General features: G+C 50.6%; 1 protein-coding gene across 1 annotated transcript; it reads right to left on the bottom strand.

Moving 5' to 3' along the window:
* Window positions 1–6914: 6914 nt before the first annotated feature.
* Window positions 6915–23142, bottom strand: LOC140417736 (CD276 antigen-like). Its single transcript, XM_072501229.1, has 5 exons — window positions 22908–23142; window positions 19373–19454; window positions 14015–14368; window positions 10858–11145; window positions 6915–10074 (listed from the first exon to the last, which is right to left on the bottom strand). Exons 1-5 carry the CDS (start codon window positions 22908–22910, stop codon window positions 9926–9928), a joined length of 876 nt encoding a protein of 291 aa, XP_072357330.1. The 5' UTR covers window positions 22911–23142; the 3' UTR covers window positions 6915–9925.
* Window positions 23143–23346: the final 204 nt, after the last annotated feature.

The raw sequence follows: 23346 nt of genomic DNA, 5'->3' as shown, positions 1-23346 counted from the left end.
TCCCTAGAGCATCTCGACAACAAGGACTGTTACATCAGACTCCTATTTATTGACTACAGCTCCGCCTTCAACACCATAATCCCAGCCAAGCTCATATCAAAGCTCCAAAATCTAGGACTTGGCTCCCCACTCTGCAACTGGACCCTCGACTTTCTGACCCACAGACCACAATCAGGAAGAATAAACAACACCTCCTCAACAATAGTCCTCAATACCGGGGCCCCGCAAGGCTGCGTACTTAGCCCCCGACTATGCTCCCTGTGCACACACGATTGCGTGGCAAAATTTGGTTCCACCTCCATCTAGAAGTTTGCTGACGACACAATCATAGTGGGCCGGATCGCGAATAATGACGAGTCAGAATACAGGAGGGAGATAGAGAACCTAGTGGAGTGGTGTAACGACAACAATCTACCCCTCAATGCCAGCAAAACTAAAGAGCTGGTCATTGACTTCAGGAAGCAAAGTACTGTACACACCCCTGTCAGCATCAACGAGGCCGAGATGGTTAATAGCTTCAAATTCCTAGGGGTACACATCACCAAAAATCTATCCTGGTCCACCCACGTCAATGCTACCACCAAGAAAGCACAACAGCGCCTATACTTCCTCAAGAAACTAAGGAAATTCGGCATGTCCACATTAACTCTTATCAACTTTTACAGATACACCATAGAAAGCATCCTATCGGGCTGCATCACAGCCTAGTATGGTAACTGCTCGGCCCAGGACCGCAAGAAACTTCAGAGAGTCGTGAACACCGTCCAGTCCATCACACAAACCTGCCTCCCATCCATTCTTCTCATGTCCTTAACGATCTGTTTGAGCTGCTCGCAGAAAAATACGTTTCACTGTAACTCGGTACACGTGACAATAAACAAATTCAATCCAATACATAGAGGATTGGAACATTCCAAATTTAAGGTTGGGGAAAATATGCCATCATTTGTAAAGGGGGAAAACACAGCTCAAAATGGACGGTAACGGGAGGATACATCAGGGCAGTTTAAATGAATTCCCCATGCACAATATCCCATCCTCAGAAGGAATGTCTGTTACCTGAAAATACAAATCCAACTCCTTGAGTCGATGGATGATCAAAATAACAGGTTTTCAATTTTACAGGGAATGTAATAAAATTGTAGGATGCGATTGCCTTTATCCAGTAATTCCATATAATAAAATTGGAATTGTAAATTTAAAATGAATAGACAGCAAATTATGTAGGCTACAACGTGGACAAGCTGCCCTCAATGTTTCTGACATGTACTCTCGGGGACGATTTTCTGGCTGTGTTGTGCCCAGCGCAAATCCTGCTATGTCAGGAAAATACCAGGAAAGCCATGGAATAGGAACTGCAGCGGACATGAACAATTCACTATGTCCTCGGGCCCATCCTGCAGATGTCAGGGCCCAGCGGAGGTGTAAACCTGATAACCATGCAATTAAATAGAAACACACGCAGACATGGGGAGAAAGTGTAAACTTCACAGTCACCTGAGGCTGGAAATGAACCTGGGTCGCTGGCGCTGTGAGGCAGCAGTGCTGACCACTGTGCAAACATGCCACTTGAGAAATATTCGGGGAAAAGGGTTGGAGATCAGGCCGGTGATCAATCTTCGGTGGTGGGGGGGGGGGGGGAAATCAGGCCGATGATCAATGTTCGGGGGGAGGGGGAGGGGGGGAAATCAGGCCGATGTTCAATGTTTGGGGTGGGGGTCAGGCCGGTGATCAATCTTCGGGGGGGGGGGGGGGATCAGGCTGGTGATCAATCTTCGGGGGGGGAATCAGTCCGGTGATCAATGTTCGGGGGGTGGAGGGGAGATCAGGCCGGTGATCAATGTTCGGGGGGGGGTGATCGGGCCGGTGATCAATCTTCGGGGGTGGAGGGGAGATCAGGCCGGTGATCAATGTTCGGGGGGGGGGGGTGATCGGGCCGGTGATCAATCTTCAGGGGGGGGGAATCAGTCCAGTGGTCAATGTTCGGAGGGGGGAGCTGGGGAATCAGGCCGGTGACCAATGTCCGGGGGGTGGGTGATCAGGCCGGTGACCAATCCTCGGGGGGGCGGGTGATCTGGCCGGTGATCAATCTTCGGGGGGGGGATCAGGCCGGTGATCAATGTTCGGGGGGAGCTGGGGAATCAGGCCGGTGACCAATGTCCGGGGGGTGGGTGATCAGGCCGGTGATCAATCCTCGGGGGGGGGGGGGATCAGGCCGGTGATCAATGTTCGGGGGGAGCTGGGGAATCAGGCCGGTGACCAATGTCCGGGGGGTGGGTGATCAGGCCGGTGACCAATCCTCGGGGGGGCGGGTGATCTGGCCGGTGATCAATCTTCGGGGGGGGGGGGGGGGGGGGATCAGGCCGGTGATCAATGTTCGGCGAGGGGGGGATCAGGCCGGTGATCAATGTTCAGGGGGGCGGGGGAGATCAGGCCGGTGATCAATGTTCGGCGAGGGGGGGGATCAGGCCGGTGATCAATGTTCAGGGGGGCGGGGGAGATCAGGCCGGTGATCAATGTTTGGGGGGTGGGGGGGTGGTGGGGGATGATCAGGCCGGTGATCAATGTTCGGGGGGGGGTGATCTGGCCGGTGATCAATGTTCGGGGGGGGGATCAGGCCGGTGATCAATCTTCGGGGGGGGGGGGGGAAATCAGAACGGTGATCAATGTTCGGGGGGGGGGATCAGGCCGGTGATCAATGTTCGAGGGGTTGGTGATCAGGCCGGTGATCAATCTTCGGGGGGGGGGGGGGATTTAATGGGCAATTTAGCGTGGCCAATCCACCTACCCTGCACATCTTTGGGTTGTGTGTGCAAAACACACGCAAACACGGGGAGAATGTGCAAACTCCACACGGGTCACTGTGACCCAGAGCTGGGATTGAACCTGGGACCTCGGCGCCATGAGGCCGCAGTGCTAACCCACTGCGCCACTGTGCTGCCCCTGCGGAGTATAAGTATATGTGCTCCCCGTACAGCAGCCATTCCGCCAGCTGCTGTAGGAGGCCACACATCTTAGTGTAATAAAGCCTGAGTTGTATTCAACTCTCGTCTTTGTGTAATTGATCGTGCATCAATTTATTGCACTAAAGTTTTCAGAAGATGGACCTCCGCATCAAACCGGATCGCCTGCAGCTGGATCCGCAATCAAGCGACGCCAAAAAGGACTTTGAACATTGGCTAGCTTGTTTCAAAGCTTACATCAGGTCTGCACCAGACCCAATTCCGTAAGCTCAGAAGATCCAGATCCTCTACTCGCGGCTGAGCTCCAACGTTTTTCCGCTTATCCAGGATGCGTCGACCTATGATGAAGCCATGGCGCTACTGAAAGAGAATTACGCCCAGTGGACGAACACGCTCATTGCCAGACACATACTCTCTACTCGTACTCAGCTCCCTGGTGAGTCCGTAGAAGATTTCTAGCATGCTTTAATTCCCCTGGTCAGAGACTGTGACTGTCAGGCCGTCACGGCCACGGGACATTCGAACCTCCTCATGCGGGACGCTTTCGTCACGGGGATAGGGTCAAACCACATCCGCCAGTGACTTTTAGAGGGGGCCAAGCTCAACCTCGCGGAAACCAAAAAGCTGGCGCTATCGATGACAATTGCCTCACGCAATATCCAAGCCTACACCCCCGGCCGCGCAGCCCATTCCTCCTAAGCATCGTGGACTCCACAGACGGCTGCCCCACCGGGGACCCCACTCAGCCAATCCTACGCCTGTGCCACACGCCAGCCAGCCAACCCCGGGGGCCCCAGATGTTACTTCTGTGGGCATCAGAAACACCCCCGCCAACGCTGCCTGGCCCGCAGCGCCCTTTGCAAGGCCTGCGGCAAGAAGGGGCACTTCGCCACGGTGTGCCAGGCCTGCTCGGTCGCCGCAGTCTTGTCTCCCCATGGCACATGGGCGCCACCATCGTACCAGGACCCGTGCCCCCCAGCCACCCCATTGTCCGACACCAGCAAAGACCAGCCGCAACTCGCCTCGGTCACAATTGACCAGTCTCACCCGCACAATCTAGCCACCGCCTCGACACGTGTGAAGATCGATGGGCACGAGATCTCCTGCCTGCTGGACTCCGGGAGCACCGAAAGCTTCATCCATCCTGAAACGATAAGGCGCTGCTCCCTCGCGGTGCACCCCGCCAATCAGAGAATCTCCCTGGCCTCCGGGTCCCATTCCATGGTGATCTATGGGTACTGTATAGCCACGCTCACGATCCAGGGCGTAGAATTCAGTGGCTTCCGCCTCTACGTCCTCCCCAACCTCTGCGCTGCCCTGCTACTCGGCCTGAACTTCCAGTGTAACCTCCTGAGCCTAACATTGAAATTCGGCGGGCCCCTACCACCCCTTACTGTGTGCGGCCTCGCGACCCTAATGGGCAGCCCACCTTCCTTATTCGCAAACCTAAACCCGGATTGCAAACCCATCGCCACCAGGAGCAGACGGTACAGCACCAAGGACAGGACCTTCATCAGGTCCAAGGTCCAGCGGCTGCTTCAGGAAGGCATCATCGAGGCCAGCAACAGCCCCTGGAGAGCCCAAGTGGTAGTGGTGAAAACGGGGGGAGAAAAAGAGGATGGTCATTGACGACAGTCAGACCATCAATAGGTACACGCAGCTCGACGCGTACCCCCTCCCATGCATACCTGATATGGTCAATCAGATTGCACAGTACCGGGTCTTCTCGACAGTGGACCTGAAATCTGCCTACCGCCAGCTCCCCATTCGCAAGGCGGACCACCCATACACCGCGTTTGAAGCGGACGGCTGCCTTTGCCATTTCCTTAGGGTTCCCTTCGGCGTCACTAACGGGGTCTCGGTCTTCCAACGGGAGATGGACCGAATGGTTGACCAGTACGGGCTGCGGGCCACCTTCTCATCCTGGATAACGTCACCATCTGCGGCCACGACCAGCAGGACCACGACGCTAACCTTTCCAAATTTCTCCACACCACCAAACTCCTCAACCTAACCTACAACAAGAAGTGTGTGTTCAGCACGAACCAATTAGCCATCTGATGCACGATCAATGACCACTAAAGCGAGGTTGTAGTCCAACTGAAGGCTTTAATAAGCTAGATGTTTCCCCCAGCAGCTCAGGTACAGAATGAAGGCTGCTGGGGCGGCACGTGTTCTTATAGCCTGCCTAGCAGGGCGGAGCTATCGTACATTCTAACCAATAGAAAGCATACAGTTTCCACCAATGATGTTTTAGCCGATCAGGTACCGTAATACCTATAATACCACATTCACCCCCTGTTAAAAAAAGAGTCCTGCGGGGGTGGTGGTCTGAAACTACAAAACATGGCAACGTGGTATAATTAGTTATGGAGGTACCGTAATACCTCCGTACAGTGTATAGTAACTATTTACAATTCTGATAGCTATGTACATTTGACGGTTTATATTTACAGTTTACAATTAAAATGAAGCAATCAGTCGATCGGGGACCCTGGTCGTCCTCTGTGATTGTCGGAGCTTCGGTGGAGGCTCGGGCGTCTGTGACTCCGGGAGCATGGCTTCGATCTCCATGGCAGCTTCGGCACCCCTAGACCGCGCTGGTGGGGAAAACGGTTGACCTGGGAAGGGAGCGCCTGCGGGGGGCGTCGTTGGGTGGGGGGGCCTAGATGGGGCCGGCGGAAGGACCGATCCTCCTGTAAGGTGCTGTGGTGGAGGGGAAGGTGGGACTGGTGGCTGGAATGTGCGTGGGGTTCTGGCGGGCGCCAGGCCCCATAGGGAGACCGTATCTTGTCGGCCGTCGGGGTACGCCACGTAGGCGTACTGGGGGTTAGCGTGGAGAAGATGGACCCTCTCGACCAACAGGTCTGACTTGTGCGCCCGCACATGTTTTCAGAGCAGGATAGGTCCGGGTGCTGCCAGCCAGGTCGGGAGCAAGGTCCCAGAGGAGGACTTCCTAGGGAAGACAAAGAGACGTTCGTGGGGTGCCTGATTGGTGGTCATACAAAGCAGTGACCGGGTGGAGTGGAGGGCATCCGGGAGGACTTCTTGCCAGCGGGAGACTGGGAGATTCCTGGATCGTAGGGCCAGTAGGACAGTCTTCCAGACCGTTCCCTTCTCCCTCTCTACCTATCCGTTACCCCGGGGGCTTGTAACTGGTCGTCCTGCTCGAGGCGATGCCCCTGCTGAGCAGGAATTGACGCAGTTCGTCGCTTATAAAGGAGGACCCCCTATCACGGTGTAAGCGGGGAACCCGAACAGTGCAAAGCTGCTATGGAGGGCCTTGATGACGGTGGTTGCGGTCATGTCGGGGCAGGGGATGGCAAATGGGAACCGGGAGTACTCGTCAATCACGTTCAGAAAGTACATGTTGCGGTATGTGGAGGGGAGGGAGCCTTCGAAGTCCTTGCTGAGGCGTTCAAAGGGACGGGAAGCCTTTATCAGGTGTGCTTTCTCAAGTTGGTAGAAGTGCGGTTTGCACTCCGCGCAGATTTGGCAGTCCCTGGTGACTGTCCTGACCTCCTCAATGGAATAGGGCAGGTTGCGGGTCTTGACAAAATGGAAAAAACGAGTGACCCCCGGGTGGCAGAGGTCCTCGTGGAGAGCTTGGAGGCGGTCCACTTGTGCGGTGGCACATGTGCTGCGGGACAGGGCGTCAGGAGGCTTGTTTAGCTTCCCGGGACGATACAAGATCTCGTAGTTGTAGGTGGAGAGTTCGATCCTCCATCGCAAGATCTTGTCGTTTTTTAATCTTGCCCCGCTGTACATTATCAAACATGAAATGGTCCGTGTGGAGAGTGAATCTCCTGCCGGCCAGGTAATGCCTAAAATGTCGCACAGCTTCTACTATGGCCTGGGCCTCCTTTTCGACTGAGGAGTGGCGGATTTCGGAAGAATGGAGGGTACGAGTGAAGAAGGCCAAGGGTCTGCCCGTTTGCCGGGGGGGGGGGGGGGGGGGGGGGGGGGGGGAAGAGACAAGAGAGAGAGAGGCCTCCTGCCAGGGGCCCATCCCCACCCAAAAACACTCTAGCAATGGTGGTAGCTACACTCCAGACCTGGAACCAACAGCGGCAGCAATTCGGACTGACCGAAATGTCGGACAAAACCCTCATCAGCAATAACCACAGATTCACACCAGCACTCACTGACGCCACCTTTAACAGATGGAGACAGGACGGGGAGACATTGACAGTCAGGGATCTCTCTATACACTGACGGCAGGGTAACAACACTGGACAAACTGACGGAGAGATTTCAGCTAGCAGGGGGCAGCAAACTCAGATACCTGCAGCTTAAAAAGGAGACAAGGACGTACCCACGACCATCGTGACAGACGCTATTAGAAGAACGACTGGACACAGAGGGCACTGTAGCGATATATACCAACTGATAGAGAGGGCCAACACCGAACTGGATGCGACAAAGAGGAAATGGATTAACACCTGGGGTTTGAAATAGGGTGGGGAATCTGGAGCGAAGCACTACATGCGGTCAACTCCACCTCCACATCCTCAAGACTCAACCTAACGCCACTAGAAGTGGTACATAGAGCCCACTTGACCAGAATGAGCAGGTTCTTCGTGGAGGTGGGGGTTAGATGTGAACGGGGCCCAGGAGGCCAGGCCAACCACGCCATATGTTCTGGCCTTGCCCCAGGCATGCTGGGTACTGGACAGCCTTCTTCGAGGCAACGTCCAAAGTGGTGGGCATGAGGGTGGAGCCATGCCCGAAAGTGGTGGTCTTCGGGGTATCAGACCAGCCAGATCTCTTCATGGGGAGAAGTGCTGGGAAACAATAGAGGGGAACCAGAGGGAGAAAAGAGAAGGGAACACAAATGGGGGGGAAGCATAGGGGAGGACAATGGCCACAGCAAACACAGCAAGGTGATAAGAGAAAGAAAGAAGGGGAAGAAGGAACAACCCATGGCCGAAGCGTTTGCAACTGAACAATAATAAAAAGCTAACCAAAATGTAAATAGCATTACGGGCACCACCCCACTGTACAATGTCTAGACCCAATAACCCCTGAAGTGACAGTAGGATGTGTAAAAAAACTTTGGAAAAAAGTGATTCATTGATAACTTTCCCCTTTGCTGACAAAATATATTTTTGCTCCAAGCTGATAAAAGCATCTGTCCTCCAGACCCTTTATCAACAAGCGTAATAGTTCCCTCAGCTCTCAGCAGAGCAGGCGTCATGAGGCTCAATTTTAAACAGCCACTGTGGCTGCCTCCAAACATCTTCCCGGGCTAGCTGGCCCGGCTCCAGCCCACACACATCTGCTGGAATGAAGATCCAGCCTTCGCGGGCAATTCCTCCCGAGGTGGGCGTGCCAAACCCAGAATTTTCCAGATTCCCGCTACCCGCCTCAAGGATGAAAAAGGCAGCACGGTGGCGCAGTGAGTAGCCCTGCTGCCTCACGGCGCCAAGGTACCAGGTTTGATCCCTGCTCTGGGTCATTGTCCGTGTGGCGTTTGCACATTCTCCCCGTGTTTGCGTGTGTTTCGCCCCCACAACCCAAAAGATCTGAAGGGTAGGTGAATGAATTGGGTATGCTAAATTTAAAAAAAGGATGGAAATTCAGGCCTTATTCGGTCATTATTCATTTCCCAGCCCTCTCTGATTTTCTTCCATGTGAAGATTCTTACTTTTTGCTTTGTGATTGGTCCATTTAGATAACTATTGCTCACCTGGTTAGCAGGAACCAATCAAATTTAAAATAACTCCAGGCATTGAAAAAGTGCAGCTAACCACAGATATTTACATGTTGGAATCATAGAATTTACAGCGCAGAAGGAGACCATTCGTCCCATCAAGTCTGCACCGACCCTTGGAAAGAACATCCTACTTAAGCCCACGTCTCCACCCTATTCCTGTAACCCAACCTAACCTTTCTGGACACGAAGGGCAATTTATATTTGCCAATCCACCTAATATGCACATCTTTGGACTGTGGGAGGAAACCAGAGCACCCGGAGGAAACCCACGCACACACGAGGAGAACGTGCAGACTCCACACAGACAGTGACCCAAGCCGGGAATCGAACCTGGGACCCTGGAGCTGTGAAGCAAAAGTGCTGCCCACTGTGCTACTGTGCTGCCCACAATTCTAACTCAGGCTTTTGCTAAGAAATAGCTACAAGAATCTTGGGGAAGACTGAAAATTCATTGGATGTTTAAGTTGCACCATAAAAATCATATGCAAGATGAAGGTTATAGTCGGAGGTGTCGTCTGCCAAAGTCCAAAAGAGTCAAGTGTGTTTCTATCCATGAATAGCACTGTTGGACGTCAACAAATAATCTGAAATGATCAATTGACTGATCACTTCACATCCTTGCACTTGAACCTCATCTTCATTTTTCTGAACTGCAAAGCTATTCAGAACTTTCTCACTGCTACTTGCTCCCAGGCTTAAACAAATACTGCATTTTTATCTCTGCGACACATGTTTTGGAAAAATATGAGACGAGAAAGCAGAGAATAACTGCTACATAACATCCACTGCTGTGCCACTCATAAAATGATTGCAGATCTTGAGTTTAGAAACTTGGTCTATTCTTCAGTGATAGGTTACTCTCAGCATAACGTCATTCTCAGCATTACATGTAATACACCGGTGATGTACCATGGTTGCAGTGTGTAGTATCCACAGGGTGCGCTTCTTCATCTGCTGCACCTCCTGCAACTTCCAACATCTGGAAGGTCAGGTGCCTGGAAAAAACACTGCCTCCCTTTCCCTTTCCATCTGGATTACGACATCTGTTCATTCATTGTGGCTGGGTCAAAGTCCTAGATTGCCAATCGAACAGCACCATGGAAGCGTCTTTGCCACATTGACAGCAGCAGTTGAAGAAGAAGGTTTGTCACCACCTTCTGAAGGACTACGTTGGACCAACAATAAAATGCTGACGATGCCACTTATTGAGAATGAACAAAAGTCACAATTTCATTCATGGAATCATTCATATAAATCCAGGCTTTGTTTTTCCTCCTGTTTTTCTTTCTTGATGTTTATATATTACCAATATCAGAACGATAATTGCTGCAAATGCCAGTATGCAGCAGCCGAGAATAATACACCATCTCTTGTCAGTGTTATCTTCCTGAATGCCTTATTTTGAAAGTGAAAAAGAGAAAAATATGAAATATTCATTAGATATATTAAATTACTTTTTCAAAACATGTGTGTAGAAGTGCTTAGTTCTAATGACGGACGACCAAAGACTTACAACAACAACAATTTATTCAGTACGCTGAGCAGATCTGCCCGCCCTCCCAGGAAGAACTCCCACACTCGACATGTGACCCTTTAAATAGCTGTGTCATCACGGCATCATGTGACCACTTGTTCTATGCATCTGGAATTTCCCAGGGGTGTCTCCTATTTTCACACCTCAACTTCATTTACACCACTTTAAGGTTTCTGCTGAAGTTACAGTGGGAGACCAGGAGAAACCACTGTCAAAATTCTGCCCATGATCTCAAGTCTTTGAATGATGCAGCTTCAGTGAATGTGTCCCAAAAATGATTCATGTTTTATTCAGAGATAAAAGTTACAATGTTCTTTTTTGCAATTGACGTGACAACTCTATGAAAGTATGTCCCCAGCACAGAATCAGGGCTATGGGAAATACAGATCAGGAGCAAATATTTTTTTAAATAGGTCACAGTCAATATGATTTTACATCCATTGAAAGTTGTGGATAGGAAACTGTGCTATGTTTATAAGTTTGTTTATCTTTGTTTATAAATCACTGCTCTGATAATATATATTGGGAAGGTTGACCTCCTATATGAATTTCTACAGGAAAATAAAATCTTGGAAACGAAATATGCCTAAGTCATAAGTCCCAGTGTGTTCATGCTCAGGAAACCCACTAAAATAAGAACTTACGAGGTAAAAGCAGGTTGAACTTCCTGGTAACAGTCTGGTTAACAAGGTTGTTGTGAATTTCAACTGTATGGTTACAATTTGTCTTTGCATGATCAACTTCAAGAACACTCCGGAGTAAGTAGAGACCATCTTCACTTGTAACAAATGAAGTATTAGGCTTGAGGAGCACATTTTTATCTTCTGCACAGTACCAGAGGACGGATGCCTCAGGATAACCTTGAGATTCTAGAATGAAGGTCGAACTAGATGGCTGGAGTTTGATCAGCAGTTGTGTGTCCTTGTAGTAAGCTGTGGATTATAAAGTAGAATAGCTTGGATTACTCAGAAGTAACAGAAATTTGCATTTGCTGATACTAAATAATTTGTGAATCGTATCAAGATATAATCTAGATATAGATACACGTCGTAAAATCAGCCATGCAACAAAGCAAAGTCCCGTCTGTTCACACAGAACTACACATTACAAGTAATAATGCAACATTATAAATCTCCACATACATTTTGCAGTCATATCCTGCCAATCAGGTTGCACTCCCTTTATCCCCACTATTTGTCTCCTACCTCCCAATCAATTTCCAAGTCAAGTCAGAAGGCTATCTAAATTCTGTACACGTTCACTTTCTTCTGTTAATCTCTTTGGTTGAACCTCATTGGGTGCATAGACACTCCAAAGACATTTTATCAACTGCATTAGTGGCCTCTTCAAAAAACTCAGTCAGGTTAACCAGACCTGACCGTGTCGGCTTTCTGATCAGTTCATATTTGTTGCATTTCTCACCCTACCCCTAATGATAGCTTTGGGTAGCTTCTCCACATCTAATTTTAACTGAGATCAGTGAAGGACAGCTGATGCCATAGGAAGTGGGATGGCAAGGTGTGATGAGATGTGCGTGGCGAGCAATACAAGAGAGTGGTTGGAGATGACCTTGTCTGTGATTGAGACCACAAGACTGGAGAGGCCATGTGAGATGGCAAGGTCAAGAGGGTGGCTGTGTAATAAAAGTAGAAAGTGCTGGAAAAGCCCAGCAGGTCTGGTAGATTCTGTGGAGAGAGATAACTTTTTGAGTTGAAAATAGCTCCTATTCAGAGATCGGGAACTTGTGGGGAGAGATTCTCCGTTTCTGAGACTGAGTGTTGACGTCAACATAGAATTTGTGGACTTCCATGACAGCAAAACTGGCACCGAACCTGGATCGATTCAGCAACTGTGGAGGGGCTAGCATTGGTTCCACATGGAACACAATCGATTCCAATGAAAGACGGTGCGGGATTCGCCGGGTCGGTGATTGACACTCAGGAGGCTGACAAGCTGCATCTGCATATAAACACTTCACTCCCCACACACCCTCATCCCAGTCAACAAGATGGCACTGGTTGTGCTGGATTGAGCCCATACAGCTGATGAGTTGGCTGGGGCCAGAGGGTACCTATACGACCCATGGCTGTAAGTTCACAGTGGGCTTTTAGCGGCATGTGCAGCTGCATGGCTGCCTTGCCGGCTGCAGCAATGGTGTTCCATGCTTATCCATCCCAATCCCACAGCCCACATCCTGGCCACCCCTGCTACTCCCCCCTGGTCCTGGCAGAAGCCCCTAGCCAGCGTCACAACTGTCATCAAACTATGGTGATGTTGGACACTTTCCGTACCTCCTCTCTCTCCCTCAGCTGCCATGACGCCGGTTTCATGATTTTTAAAAGCACAAGTGAACTGCGCCGCTGGGAACTTGCCCCATCAGAGGCGGAGCACTGCAGAGGCTCCGGTAAATACCATGTCGGGCCCGCTAATGACATGCAAACAGTGTTTACCGTACATGCATTCCGGAACGCATTGACGCCGCTGTCGAAGTGACGGAGAATTGCAATTTGCCGTCAAATTGGTGCCCGTCACGATTTTAGCATCGGAACCTATTCGTCATCCAATCGCGCTTCATGATTTTGGCATCAGCCAACGGAAACTCCCGCCCATGAACTGGGGGTTGTACACCAGTATATCATGGTGCACACACACACACACTGATGGACACACAGCAAGACCAATCAACACACACAAAACCGCAGCCAATCACCAGTTAGAGCACATTCACTATAAAGACAGAGGGCATCAGTTTTCCCGCTCATTCGGGATTCAGCCTCTCAGAAGGACAGAGCTTACAGCTTACAGCACAGATCGTCACCATCTGGTTAGGATAGGCATAGGTCTTTAGTTTAATCTAACATCGTGTTCACCCACAGTGAAAGTATGTTCAACAGTTTCTAGCTTAATAAAATAATGTTGTTCTATTTTAAGTGTTGGTAGCCTGTATGTGTTCCACGGATCCAGAGCACCCAACACACCAGGGGTGGCTTTGTGTATGGGTAGAAAAGTTTCTAAGGAATGAGAAGTTATTACAGGACAAATGGCAGTGAAATCAAATGGAATAGGGCAAGGGGAATGGAGATGAAAATTGCCAGGTATAAGGAGTTGCTTACCATAGGAGCTGAGGAAGAAAAGGTGTGAGGATCCTCGGTGAGAACCCAGCATGGAGTTCGGGGTGCGGTGATGTAGAACAAGGACAGGTACTTGGGGAAGGAGAAAGCTTCAGATGCATAAGGGGAGAAACCAAAGACACCTGGCAACTTGGTGATGAAGGTCACACACCACTGTGACAGTCTGAGAAGGGCAGATGGTGGGATGTATTCGTCTGCTGGGGAGCCTTTGGTATGGGCAAGGATTTGACATGAGAACCGACAAAGACATGTCAGTGCAATTGTTTGTGATAAAGTTTTGGACACCAAGGGCATTGTTCATGAGTGAACAAATATTCTGGAAGGAAAGGAAGCTTCAAAATTCCGCAGCCTGTTACCCTTCCCCTACAAAGGGTTTATGTTAGATCATTAAAAAATGCCCACAATCCTGATCAGTCTTTGTAACATTCAAACTATTTTCCATTTATATCTGGACTTTTAATTCCCCACATTAACTGCATTATGTTTGATTTATAACAATTTTAGATACATTCATTTCAATTTGTTGTGTTCATTGCAACACAAATATTCTCCACATAGGCTTTTAAATGTATTATCACATGATGTTTGGTCACAATAAAATCATGTTTCCACAAATCTACTTAGCATTTATCCACAATTAGGAAAATATAAAGCCGTAAAGCCTATTTACCTGCAAACTTTAATAAAACTGTCTCTTTGACACTTCCAGATATAGTGCTGACAAAACATATGTACTGTCCAGCATCCTCAGCTCTCACTCCTTCCAGTTTCAGTGACGCATTGCCATGTTTAAATTCCTCTGGTAATAGACTCGTTCTGCCTGAATATTGTTCACTCTGATGACTGGTTTGGTCCTTGCCATAGTAATAACTGTGCACCACCTCATTGTGCTCAACACGTTGCCAGGTGATTACAAGACTTTCCAATAGGAAATCATCGTGAGTAGTAAAACGGCATCCGAGGACAATACTTTGATGGTGGATGCCTATTAATGTTGTCTCCAGCTCAGTGTCATCAATTGCACCTGGAAAACCGGTAAAATAACATTTTAACTTTGTCATACACTATTGTTTGAGACAGCTGATCTGTTAGTTAAAGTATCTGATCAGATCATAAATCAGCTTTCTAAATACAGTAGGACAGTAGCTAAATACGATAAGTAACCAGCCACATCGAAGCAAAACCTGCAGTAGCACTGGGGGGTGGAGTTGTCAATCTTTTGTTGCATCCAATTCAAGCAAATGGTATTTGACCTCCTCGGACAGGTGACCATGTTCTCTTCAGGCTTCACAGTAGTAGTTGGCATAAAGCCAACTTTCTAAACTTTATAATATAAAGTATGGCTGTTTAACCATGTGTGCGCATCTTCACTTAAATGAGTACAAGATACTGAAGAACCAGCAATATATAACTCAATGCTGGTGTGTTGTACCATTCTAAATGGAACTATGGCAAAAGCAGAAATAGATCCTTGAAATCTAAAAGAATCATTAGACTAACCCAGATCAGACAGCATTTAAAGTTGAACATGAGCTTTGACGACAACTACCATCAGTTATAATAAACAGTCAGAATATTCCCCAGGATTGATATTAATCACATTGACTTGCTATGTTTTACTCCAGACATGTGTTTCTGTGCTCTCTCTAAACTACATAATTCAGGAGATTAATGGGCAAGTGATAGTCCCGCAAAACCTCCCAACTTTAACATGATTATTGAAAAGCAACCCTGCCACAATGTTCAAGAATGGGAAGATTACACACCTATCAACATTTTGTCTGGAAAGCTAACACCATATAAGTAGTGATCAGTTGAAGGATACTAAAATTAGTGATAACAATGCAAGTTCACCAACATTTTACAGTAACCACTTTGAGCATTTCTGAACATTACACTGTTCTCCCAGTTTCAATGGGCATGATTCTCAGGCTCGTTGCACTCACGCTCGAGCGAAACGAGGCCGGTGAATAGCGGGAGAGGCCGAAAACGAGAACCGCGCCAGGCTCCAAACGGCCCACACCCGTAGGCGAAATCAGGATCTCGTCACAGCATGGCGAGAAACCAATTATCACCACTTGAGCCATATTTCCATACAATTAACAAAAGCCACCCCATATCCAACGTCCTCCCGTCATTCAGCAGCCTCCCCAGCAAGAGGTCACGCTGGCACCGATTAGTATTCCTTTTGAAAAACATGAACCTGACAGAAAGGCTTCTGCGTGAGCCGAGAGGTGAGTAGCCAGTTTTGCTTACAGGGAAAGAGCCTAAGGGTGCTGGACATGCCGCCCCAGTGCTCGCCGTGTGGTGGGGGACGCTAGGCTGGGGCTGAGGGGGAGGAGACCCCTGGCTGAGTGGGGGGGAGGGGAGGACCCTCTGCAGGGATAGGCCATAATGGAGTGTGTGGGGGGGGGGGGGGGGACTGGTGGGGTAACCATGCCAACCCCTGGATCGTGTGTATCCATTCTGGGGAAACTCTTTCCCTTCCAGTCTGTTGCACCGACCACCCATAACCCCCACTGACTGCCGAGGCCTCTGGCCGTGCGGCTGAAGGCTATCACTAATAGGAAATTGAGCACTTCACACAACCCAAGTGGGTTCCCGTAGGTGGGTGGGCCATGTAACATATGGGAGTCATTGCCTAGCATCCTAATCAGACCGTGATGCTTGGACACTGTGCCTGAACACTGCGGGAGGCGACACCACACACACAGCAGTCAACAATCCAGACACCCAGGCGATGGGACACAGCTGGAGGGTATATGAGTGCATCGAGGAGGGGACCAGCGCCCGGTCTAGGTGACGTTGTGAGCGGGTGCCTGGGATACAGGGTCTGGGGTTCAGTGAGTGGAGCCCACTACGGCTGGGAGTGCGTGGCAGGGCATTCCGGGTGGAAGGGAATCAATGGGGGAATGGAGAGTTCCCGGGGTGGGAGGCACCGCTGTTGTCAGTCTAACACACTCTCCCACCCTGTATGCCATACAGATATTGAACGGTATGGATGGCATTTTGGACCCTACAGAACTTGCCCTAGTGGTGCTGTTGCTAGGCCGGGCGGCCAGACACCAGAGACAGTGGAACCAGCAGCGTCAGGAGATGCTCGAGGTGTCGGTCCTCGTGCTGCCTCACATCCTGAGGGCCCAGCCGCCCGTCAGGCGAGGGAGGGACCCAGAGGGGGTGGCCCGGGGTGGCCCAAGGTGTACAGGCATCGCTGGTCATTTGAACAAATGTCGGACAGCATGTGCCGCAGGAGGCTCTGCCTCAACAAGGTGATGGTGTCCTTGCAGACTTGGCACCACGTGGAGAAGGAGGACACCCTTTCCTGATGACCGTCAAGGTTATCGCAGCCCTGAACCTTTATGCCTCAGGACCCTTCCAGGGTTTGAGCGGGACCTGTGTGGCATCTCGCAGGCCACAGCCCACAGGTGCATCCGACAGGTCACGGATGCCCTGTTTGCCCGAGTGGAAAACTATATCAACTTTGACATAGACCAAACCCAACAGGATGCCCGGGCAGCAGGATTCTCCACCATCGCCAGGATGCCCCAGGTCCAGTGACTGATAGACTCCACACAAATCTCCTTGTGCTCACCAGGCCATCTGGGAATGCTCTAATTTAATAGGAAGGGGTTCCACTCCCTGACCATAGAGCTCATATGCGACCACCATATGAAAATCATGCACGTGTGTGCATGCTTCCCAGAGAGTGTCCATGACAGTTACATCCTGGGGCAGTCAGACATCTCCAGCCTCTTCGAGGACGACCCCAGGATGGGGGGCTGGCTCTTGGGGGATATAGGGTATCCGCTGAAGATCTGACTAATGATGCCAGTATGGAGCTTGGTGACCGAAATGGAGATCCGGTGCAACGAGGTCCATGAGGCCGCCCAGGCTGTCATTGAGTGGTGCATCGATCTGCTCAAAATGCAGTTCCGATGCCTCAACCACTTCGGTGATGCTCTGCAGTACACCCCCGGGAGGGTTACCCACTTTGTGGTGGACTGCTATGTCCTCCACAACCTGGCACAGCAGCGGGTGACAAGCTGGAGGTTGGGGATGAGGAGCATGTGCCCACCTCCGAGGAGGAGAAGGACCAGGATGATGAGGTGGTGGCGGACCAGCAGGGGCTAGAGGCCTTCATACCCGCCCACTGCAACTAGGACGTGGCCTAGTCCATCGCAGCTTCATCAGAGGGGTGGAACTCGGGGGGGGTTGGTGGCCACCATCCCCAATCCATGGGGCGGGTCCAGGTTGGCTCCCAGTGCCCCCTCCTCCCACTCAGTACCCATATGGCCCCAGGGTTCACCTCGGGATAGAGGGACAGCTGGTTCAGCCCTGGCTGTCCCTGCGTCATCTGGCTCTGCCAGCCCTGGCCACTCCCCGACATCTGCACCATGGTGTCAACGCCCTCGGCAATGCTCCTCAGTGACTGGAACAAGCTCTGCAGCGCCTCGGCTATTCCCATCTGAGAGCGGGACATGCCCCACAGAACCCCATCAAGGTCGGCCTGGTACTGGGTGACATCCTCCGGCAAGTCGGACATTCTGCCGAGACCCTCAGCCATGGCCGTCACCGACTGCTCGATGCCTTAGACACCTTCACTCTTGGTGCTGACGTTGTGCACCAGGCTCTCCACAGCGGTCACCACCCCAGCAGTGTTGGCCTCGGTGCCACTCATTGCCAGTAACAGCCTCTGAGACTCCTCCAAGCAGATATGGATCTGCTGGAGTGTTGCTGATATCTCCCTCTGAATGTCCCCGCTGCTCCCTATTCTCTCCATCAGCTCCGGGTAACTCTGTTCCGGAGGCTCAGCAGCAGGCTGGGACCCAGCTGGGTCCTGGGAGCCAGCAGACCTCCGACTGCTGTTTCGCCTGAGGGTTCCTGCCTCCACCTGATGTACATCAGCAGCTGTGTGGTGCTCACCAGATTGTGCCCCAGATGCCTGACCACAAACATTGCCCACAGAGGTGTGTGTATCCGCGATGGTGAAGGGTGGGGACGACAGCTGTGACGTGTCAATCGTGGCTCCTTCGGAGCTCACCTCTGAGATCTTCTCCTGGGAAGCTGGAGAGGGAGCGACCCAGGCTGAGACTGCACTGTCGGCTGGAGAATGCTCCATATCATCTCCATCAGGACGTGTGGTCAGTGGGAGGGATGGGTCAGTCAGTATGGCAATAACAATTGACAGGTCCACCGGGTGGGGCCCGGTGGATCCTCACCTCTGCGTCTTCCGCCAACCTCTGCATTGGTGACCGCTTTGTCCTCAGCCATCCCAGTCACCTCCAGGGCCCGTTCCTCAAAGGTGGTGAGGATCTGTATGTCTGGCAAGCCCTCCGCCAGTCTGGGTCTTCTCCCGGAGTTTGTGGGAGAGCTTCTCCTGCGGAGACACAGAGAGGGAGGGGGGTGTGAAGGGAGAGTTGGGGAGGTGAAGAGAGAGGGGGGGGGTGAAAGGAGGGTTGGGGGCCACATGGAATGTGGGGGCCGCATGGAGGGTTGGTGGGGTGGATGCTCTCATGGGGACGGAAAGGTCTCGGGGGGTGAGGGGGTTGGGGGCATTAGTGTCAACTCACCCGTGCTCCCCGGGGTAGGTCATTGACCTTCTTACGACACTGAATGCCAGTCACACTCCCCGAACATACAGCCGCCACCTTATCCCAAGAAGCAGTGGCTGCCCTGTGGCAGGTAGCCTCGGGGGAGCAGGACAACCCTCCCAGCCTCCACTGCATCGAGGTACCTCCCCAAGCCAACGTCCCTGAACCATGGTGCCGGTGTTCTCGGCGCCATGGCTGTGAGCTGACTCGGGTTTTCTGTGCAAGTGCTCTTTAAGTGCTGCTCGACCTTTTTAGCGGGGGGCTGGCAAGCGCAGTTCCGACGAATTGGCTGGCGAGCCTTCATTTGCAGCAAGAAGCCCGTGAAGCCTTGTTTAGTGGGCCAATTAACGTCAAATAGTGTTGTTTACAAAAAATGCAAGCAGAATTTTACTAGGGTTACTGATGAAAAGTGTTGCTGTACATTAGATGTGACCTACCGGAAAGAAGGAGCTGTCCCCATACAATTAGAGCAGGAAGCAAATATCTCATTCTGTTGTGGCCTCTCTGCAAGTCAGTATTCTGGAAAGTGAATAAATATGGAGTTGGTTAGTAATAAACAGAAAACAAATATTCATAACAGTAGCTAAGCAGTTTAGTGCCATCACTGTTAACGGCTTTCTGCTCACTGTCCATTTCTTTACTCAATCAGAGATCCGCTTTGATATTGAGATGCGGCCCACTATCTTAAGGGATGGACTCCATGAGTGAGCTCATCTGAAGGTCCAGAATTATTCCATGTTAAAACATCACACTGCGATGCGCAAACTCCTCAGTGCAGGAGGGGGGCCCGGGGATGCCTTGCCCTTATGTGGTGGGGTGTGAGGGGCTTGTGGACCCCCTAATTGGTTGGGGAAGGGGATGTCTGGGGACCGCAGTGGGGTTCCAGGAATCGGGGCACCATTAGAATTATGACCCATTTATTTCTTGCTGAGGCCCAAAAATGAAGCAGAGTCCCGTTCAATAGCAGGATCGTTCTCGGCACGGCAAGTGCCAGGAAACACCCCGCTAAACATGGCCCAAAATGGGACTCTGTTTCATTTCCATTAAATAGCACCCCTGGCCTCGGAATTAGAATATTTTGTGCATCTTGTTCTAAGAGTCCGGTGAAAACTTTCCTGGGATTTCACGTGTCATTCATCAATCAAAACTCCTGACTTGAAGACTATGGGTTGTTTATTAAGTAGCTCTAATGCAGAACACGTCTGATCCAGTATCTGCGCCTAGCAACACCCATATTAACTGCAGTGCTAACAAATATTGTCTTGGTTACAAGATTAGAGAATTGGCAGATTTTGAATTATTTGTTTTAAATGTGCACACTTAAATTGTAACTTCGATGTCTCTGGATATAAAATGCTCCTTAATTAAATGGAGGAATTAGAGAATTGAACATTCATTATTTTAATTAATACAGCTTTCAACGAGAAAGTTAGTGAGAATCAACTCATAACCGTTGGTTTTCCAGGGCGGGATTCTCCATAGCCTGACGGCGAAATCGGGAATTGCGATCGGGCGGAGATTCTCCATAGCGCGACGCCGGAATCGGGGCAGGCACCGGTTTGACACCGCGTTGCGACGCTCCGACCCCCTCCAAATTGCCGTCACCGGGTGCGCGCCACACGCAGCCACAAACACCGTTGGTACGTCATCAGCAGCCCACCCATGATGCTCTGCCTCTAAATGGGCCGCGTTCCCAACGGTGCGGGCCATATGTAGTCCCTGCAGTCGGGAGCCAGGCATGCGGGTTGAGGAGAGAGCGGGCGTGCGGAGAGCGTCCAGCCCCGCCGCACTCGGCCAAGATCCGGACCACTGGCCAGGGGGGCTTCTGCCAGGGCTGGGGGGAGTGGTGGGGGCTGGCCAGGAGGAGGGCTGTGGGGTCGGGGTGGGCGGCTATGCAGTCCAGCGCGACCGCGCCATTTTTCCCGGTGCGGGTGTAGGCATGCGCAGCTGCAGCTTGTCAGCCCTGCGCATATGTAGCATGGGACCCGGCGATTCTCCGACCATTTTCCACACGTTCCACGGGTGTTTCACGCAGCGCCGATGCTAGCCCCTCACCGGTACCAGAATCGGTGAGGGTTTTGCGCTAATTTCCCATCATGAAACACCACGGATCCTCTATTGCCGTCAGCACTGAGCCTCAGGAACGGAGAATCCAGTCCCCTATCCGAAGTCACATGGAGTCATAGATTTCATAGAATTTACAGTGCAGAAGGAGGCCATTCGGCCCATCGAGTCTGCACCGGCTCTTAGAAAGAGCACCCTACCCAAGATCAACACCTCCACCCTATTCCCATAGCCCAGTAACCCCACCCAACACTAAGGGCAATTTATCATGGCCAATCCACCTAACCTGCACATCTTTGGACTGTGGGAGGAAACCGGAGCACCGGGAGGAAACCCACGCACACACGGGGAGGATGTGCAGACTCCGCACAGACAGTGACCCAAGTCAGAATCGAACCTGGGACCTTGGAGCTGTGAAGCAATTGTGCTATCCACAATGCTACCGTGCTGCCCCTGTCATATGTCCCACCTCATTCCCTGCCCCATCCCAGAACTGAACATATGGGTCGGGTCACAGCTTTGACAGAATTTACAGGACATGTTATCCTCTCTTCTCAGAGACAATTTCATCCCGAGTCCGGAAAGCAGAGATAAGTGCTCAGATCTCCAAATGCTGAGGTTAACCTCCAGGATGGTGCCCATGTCTAATGGGAATGGAGCCGGTCACCACCTCACTCCCCTCCACATCACCCCCCAACTCCCCAACAATCTTTCACATCTAGCTGGTTCCCCTGGGAGGGAGTTGGGATTCGGATTAACATCTATCTGTGTAAAAACCTTCTTCTACACAGAAACAACCCTGAACATGAGCTGCTGGATGTAATGCAGTGATAGAAATGGGTTGCTTCATGTGGCATTGAAGAGGAAAAGGATAATAAGTAATTTCCCATACAGAATTCACATTGAAGAGTCACCCATTCCTCCAACTACACACCTACATCACTCTGCACACACTACAAACATAAAACGTACACACAGCACACCCAGCGCACATCAACATTTAATTTACACACCATCCATCACCAACACATTATAGAAATGCAAACTACACACACACCATACATATACGACATATACTATGCATCAGCACCTTAAAACACAGACTACCACACACCACACACACATTAACAACACACCGTATAAATACTACATTCAGCAAAAGCCAACATATCTACACGATACAGCAAATCATGTCAACACGGCATACACAACATACCTCTCAAAATCCAATTGCTCCTCTACCAGCCACTTGTACCATACAACACACTGTACCAATACATCAATGAATAGATACCACCACAACACACCATACAAACACCACAATACATGCCAATACGGCATGTTTATGGGCAGCACAGTAGCACAAGTGGCTAGCACTGTGGCTTCACAGCGCCAGGGTCCCAGGATCGATTCCCCACTGGGTCACTGTCTGTGCGGAGTCTGCACGTTCTCCCAGTGTCTGCGTGGGTTTCCTCCGGGTGCTCTGGTTTCCTTGCACAGTCCAAAGACGTGCAGATTAGGTGGATTGGCCACGCCAAATTGCCCTTAGTGTCCAAAAAGGTTAGGAGGGGTTATTAGGTTATGGGGATAAGGTGGAAGTGACGGCTTAAGTGGGTCAGTGCAGAGTCGATGGGCCCAATGGTCTCCTTCTGCACTGTGTGTTCTATGTTCTAACATCATGCAGCAAACACACCACACACACACACCACACAAAACACAAACCGCACACAGGCCACACACACATACTCACAGACACACAAAAACGCATGGGAATGAAATTATCATCGCTCATGCACTTGCCTTTTGTCAGAGGAAATCATTTCCAGGATTATCACACCTTCTTAAAAGCAGTTTTTAAAATGTGAAATAGTCTGAAATATAAAGTCATGATCAGTAAGGAACGCTTACCATTTTGTGTTATCCTTCAGCACACTTACGATTCCTCTGCTGTGTACTGACGGAAGATTCCTAAACTCATGCCTCTTTATTCGCCCTGTAATTCGTTGCTATGATGGTAGTGGCGTAAGAGAAAAAATAAGCTGATCATTAAGGATGGGCAAGTTCCAGTGACGCCCAGGTCCCGAGTTAACTTTTAAAATTTGCATCCGGAAATACCTGCATTCTAGTAGTAATCACGGAGAATCACGCAGGATTATTTGAGAACAAGTTATGCCTGCTATGCAGCACAAGCAAGTCTGTACAGTAACCAAATCTCTGCAAACAATAATGGGCACTCTCCACCTTCCAAATATAAGCGTTCTCCAATTACACTTGATTAGAATATCTTTCCATAGTGACCAGATTGTTAGATGCAGCAGGGGACAATGCTATATTTTCTGGTCTTTTA

The sequence above is a fragment of the Scyliorhinus torazame genome, chromosome 1, assembly GCF_047496885.1.
Source record: "Scyliorhinus torazame isolate Kashiwa2021f chromosome 1, sScyTor2.1, whole genome shotgun sequence".
NCBI lineage: Eukaryota > Metazoa > Chordata > Chondrichthyes > Carcharhiniformes > Scyliorhinidae > Scyliorhinus > Scyliorhinus torazame.
This window is presented reverse-complemented; position numbering and strand designations above follow the sequence as displayed.

What these genes read in the sequence shown, in the direction of transcription:
- LOC140417736 (XM_072501229.1), bottom strand. An exon ending in GGGACAGCTCCTTCTTTCCG is followed by an intron (nt 14,369 to 19,372) that starts GTAGGTCACATC and finishes CCGGTTTTCCAG; the next exon opens with GTGCAATTGATGACACTGAG. An exon ending in AGTTTTATTAAAGTTTGCAG is followed by an intron (nt 11,146 to 14,014) that starts GTAAATAGGCTT and finishes TATAATCCACAG; the next exon opens with CTTACTACAAGGACACACAA.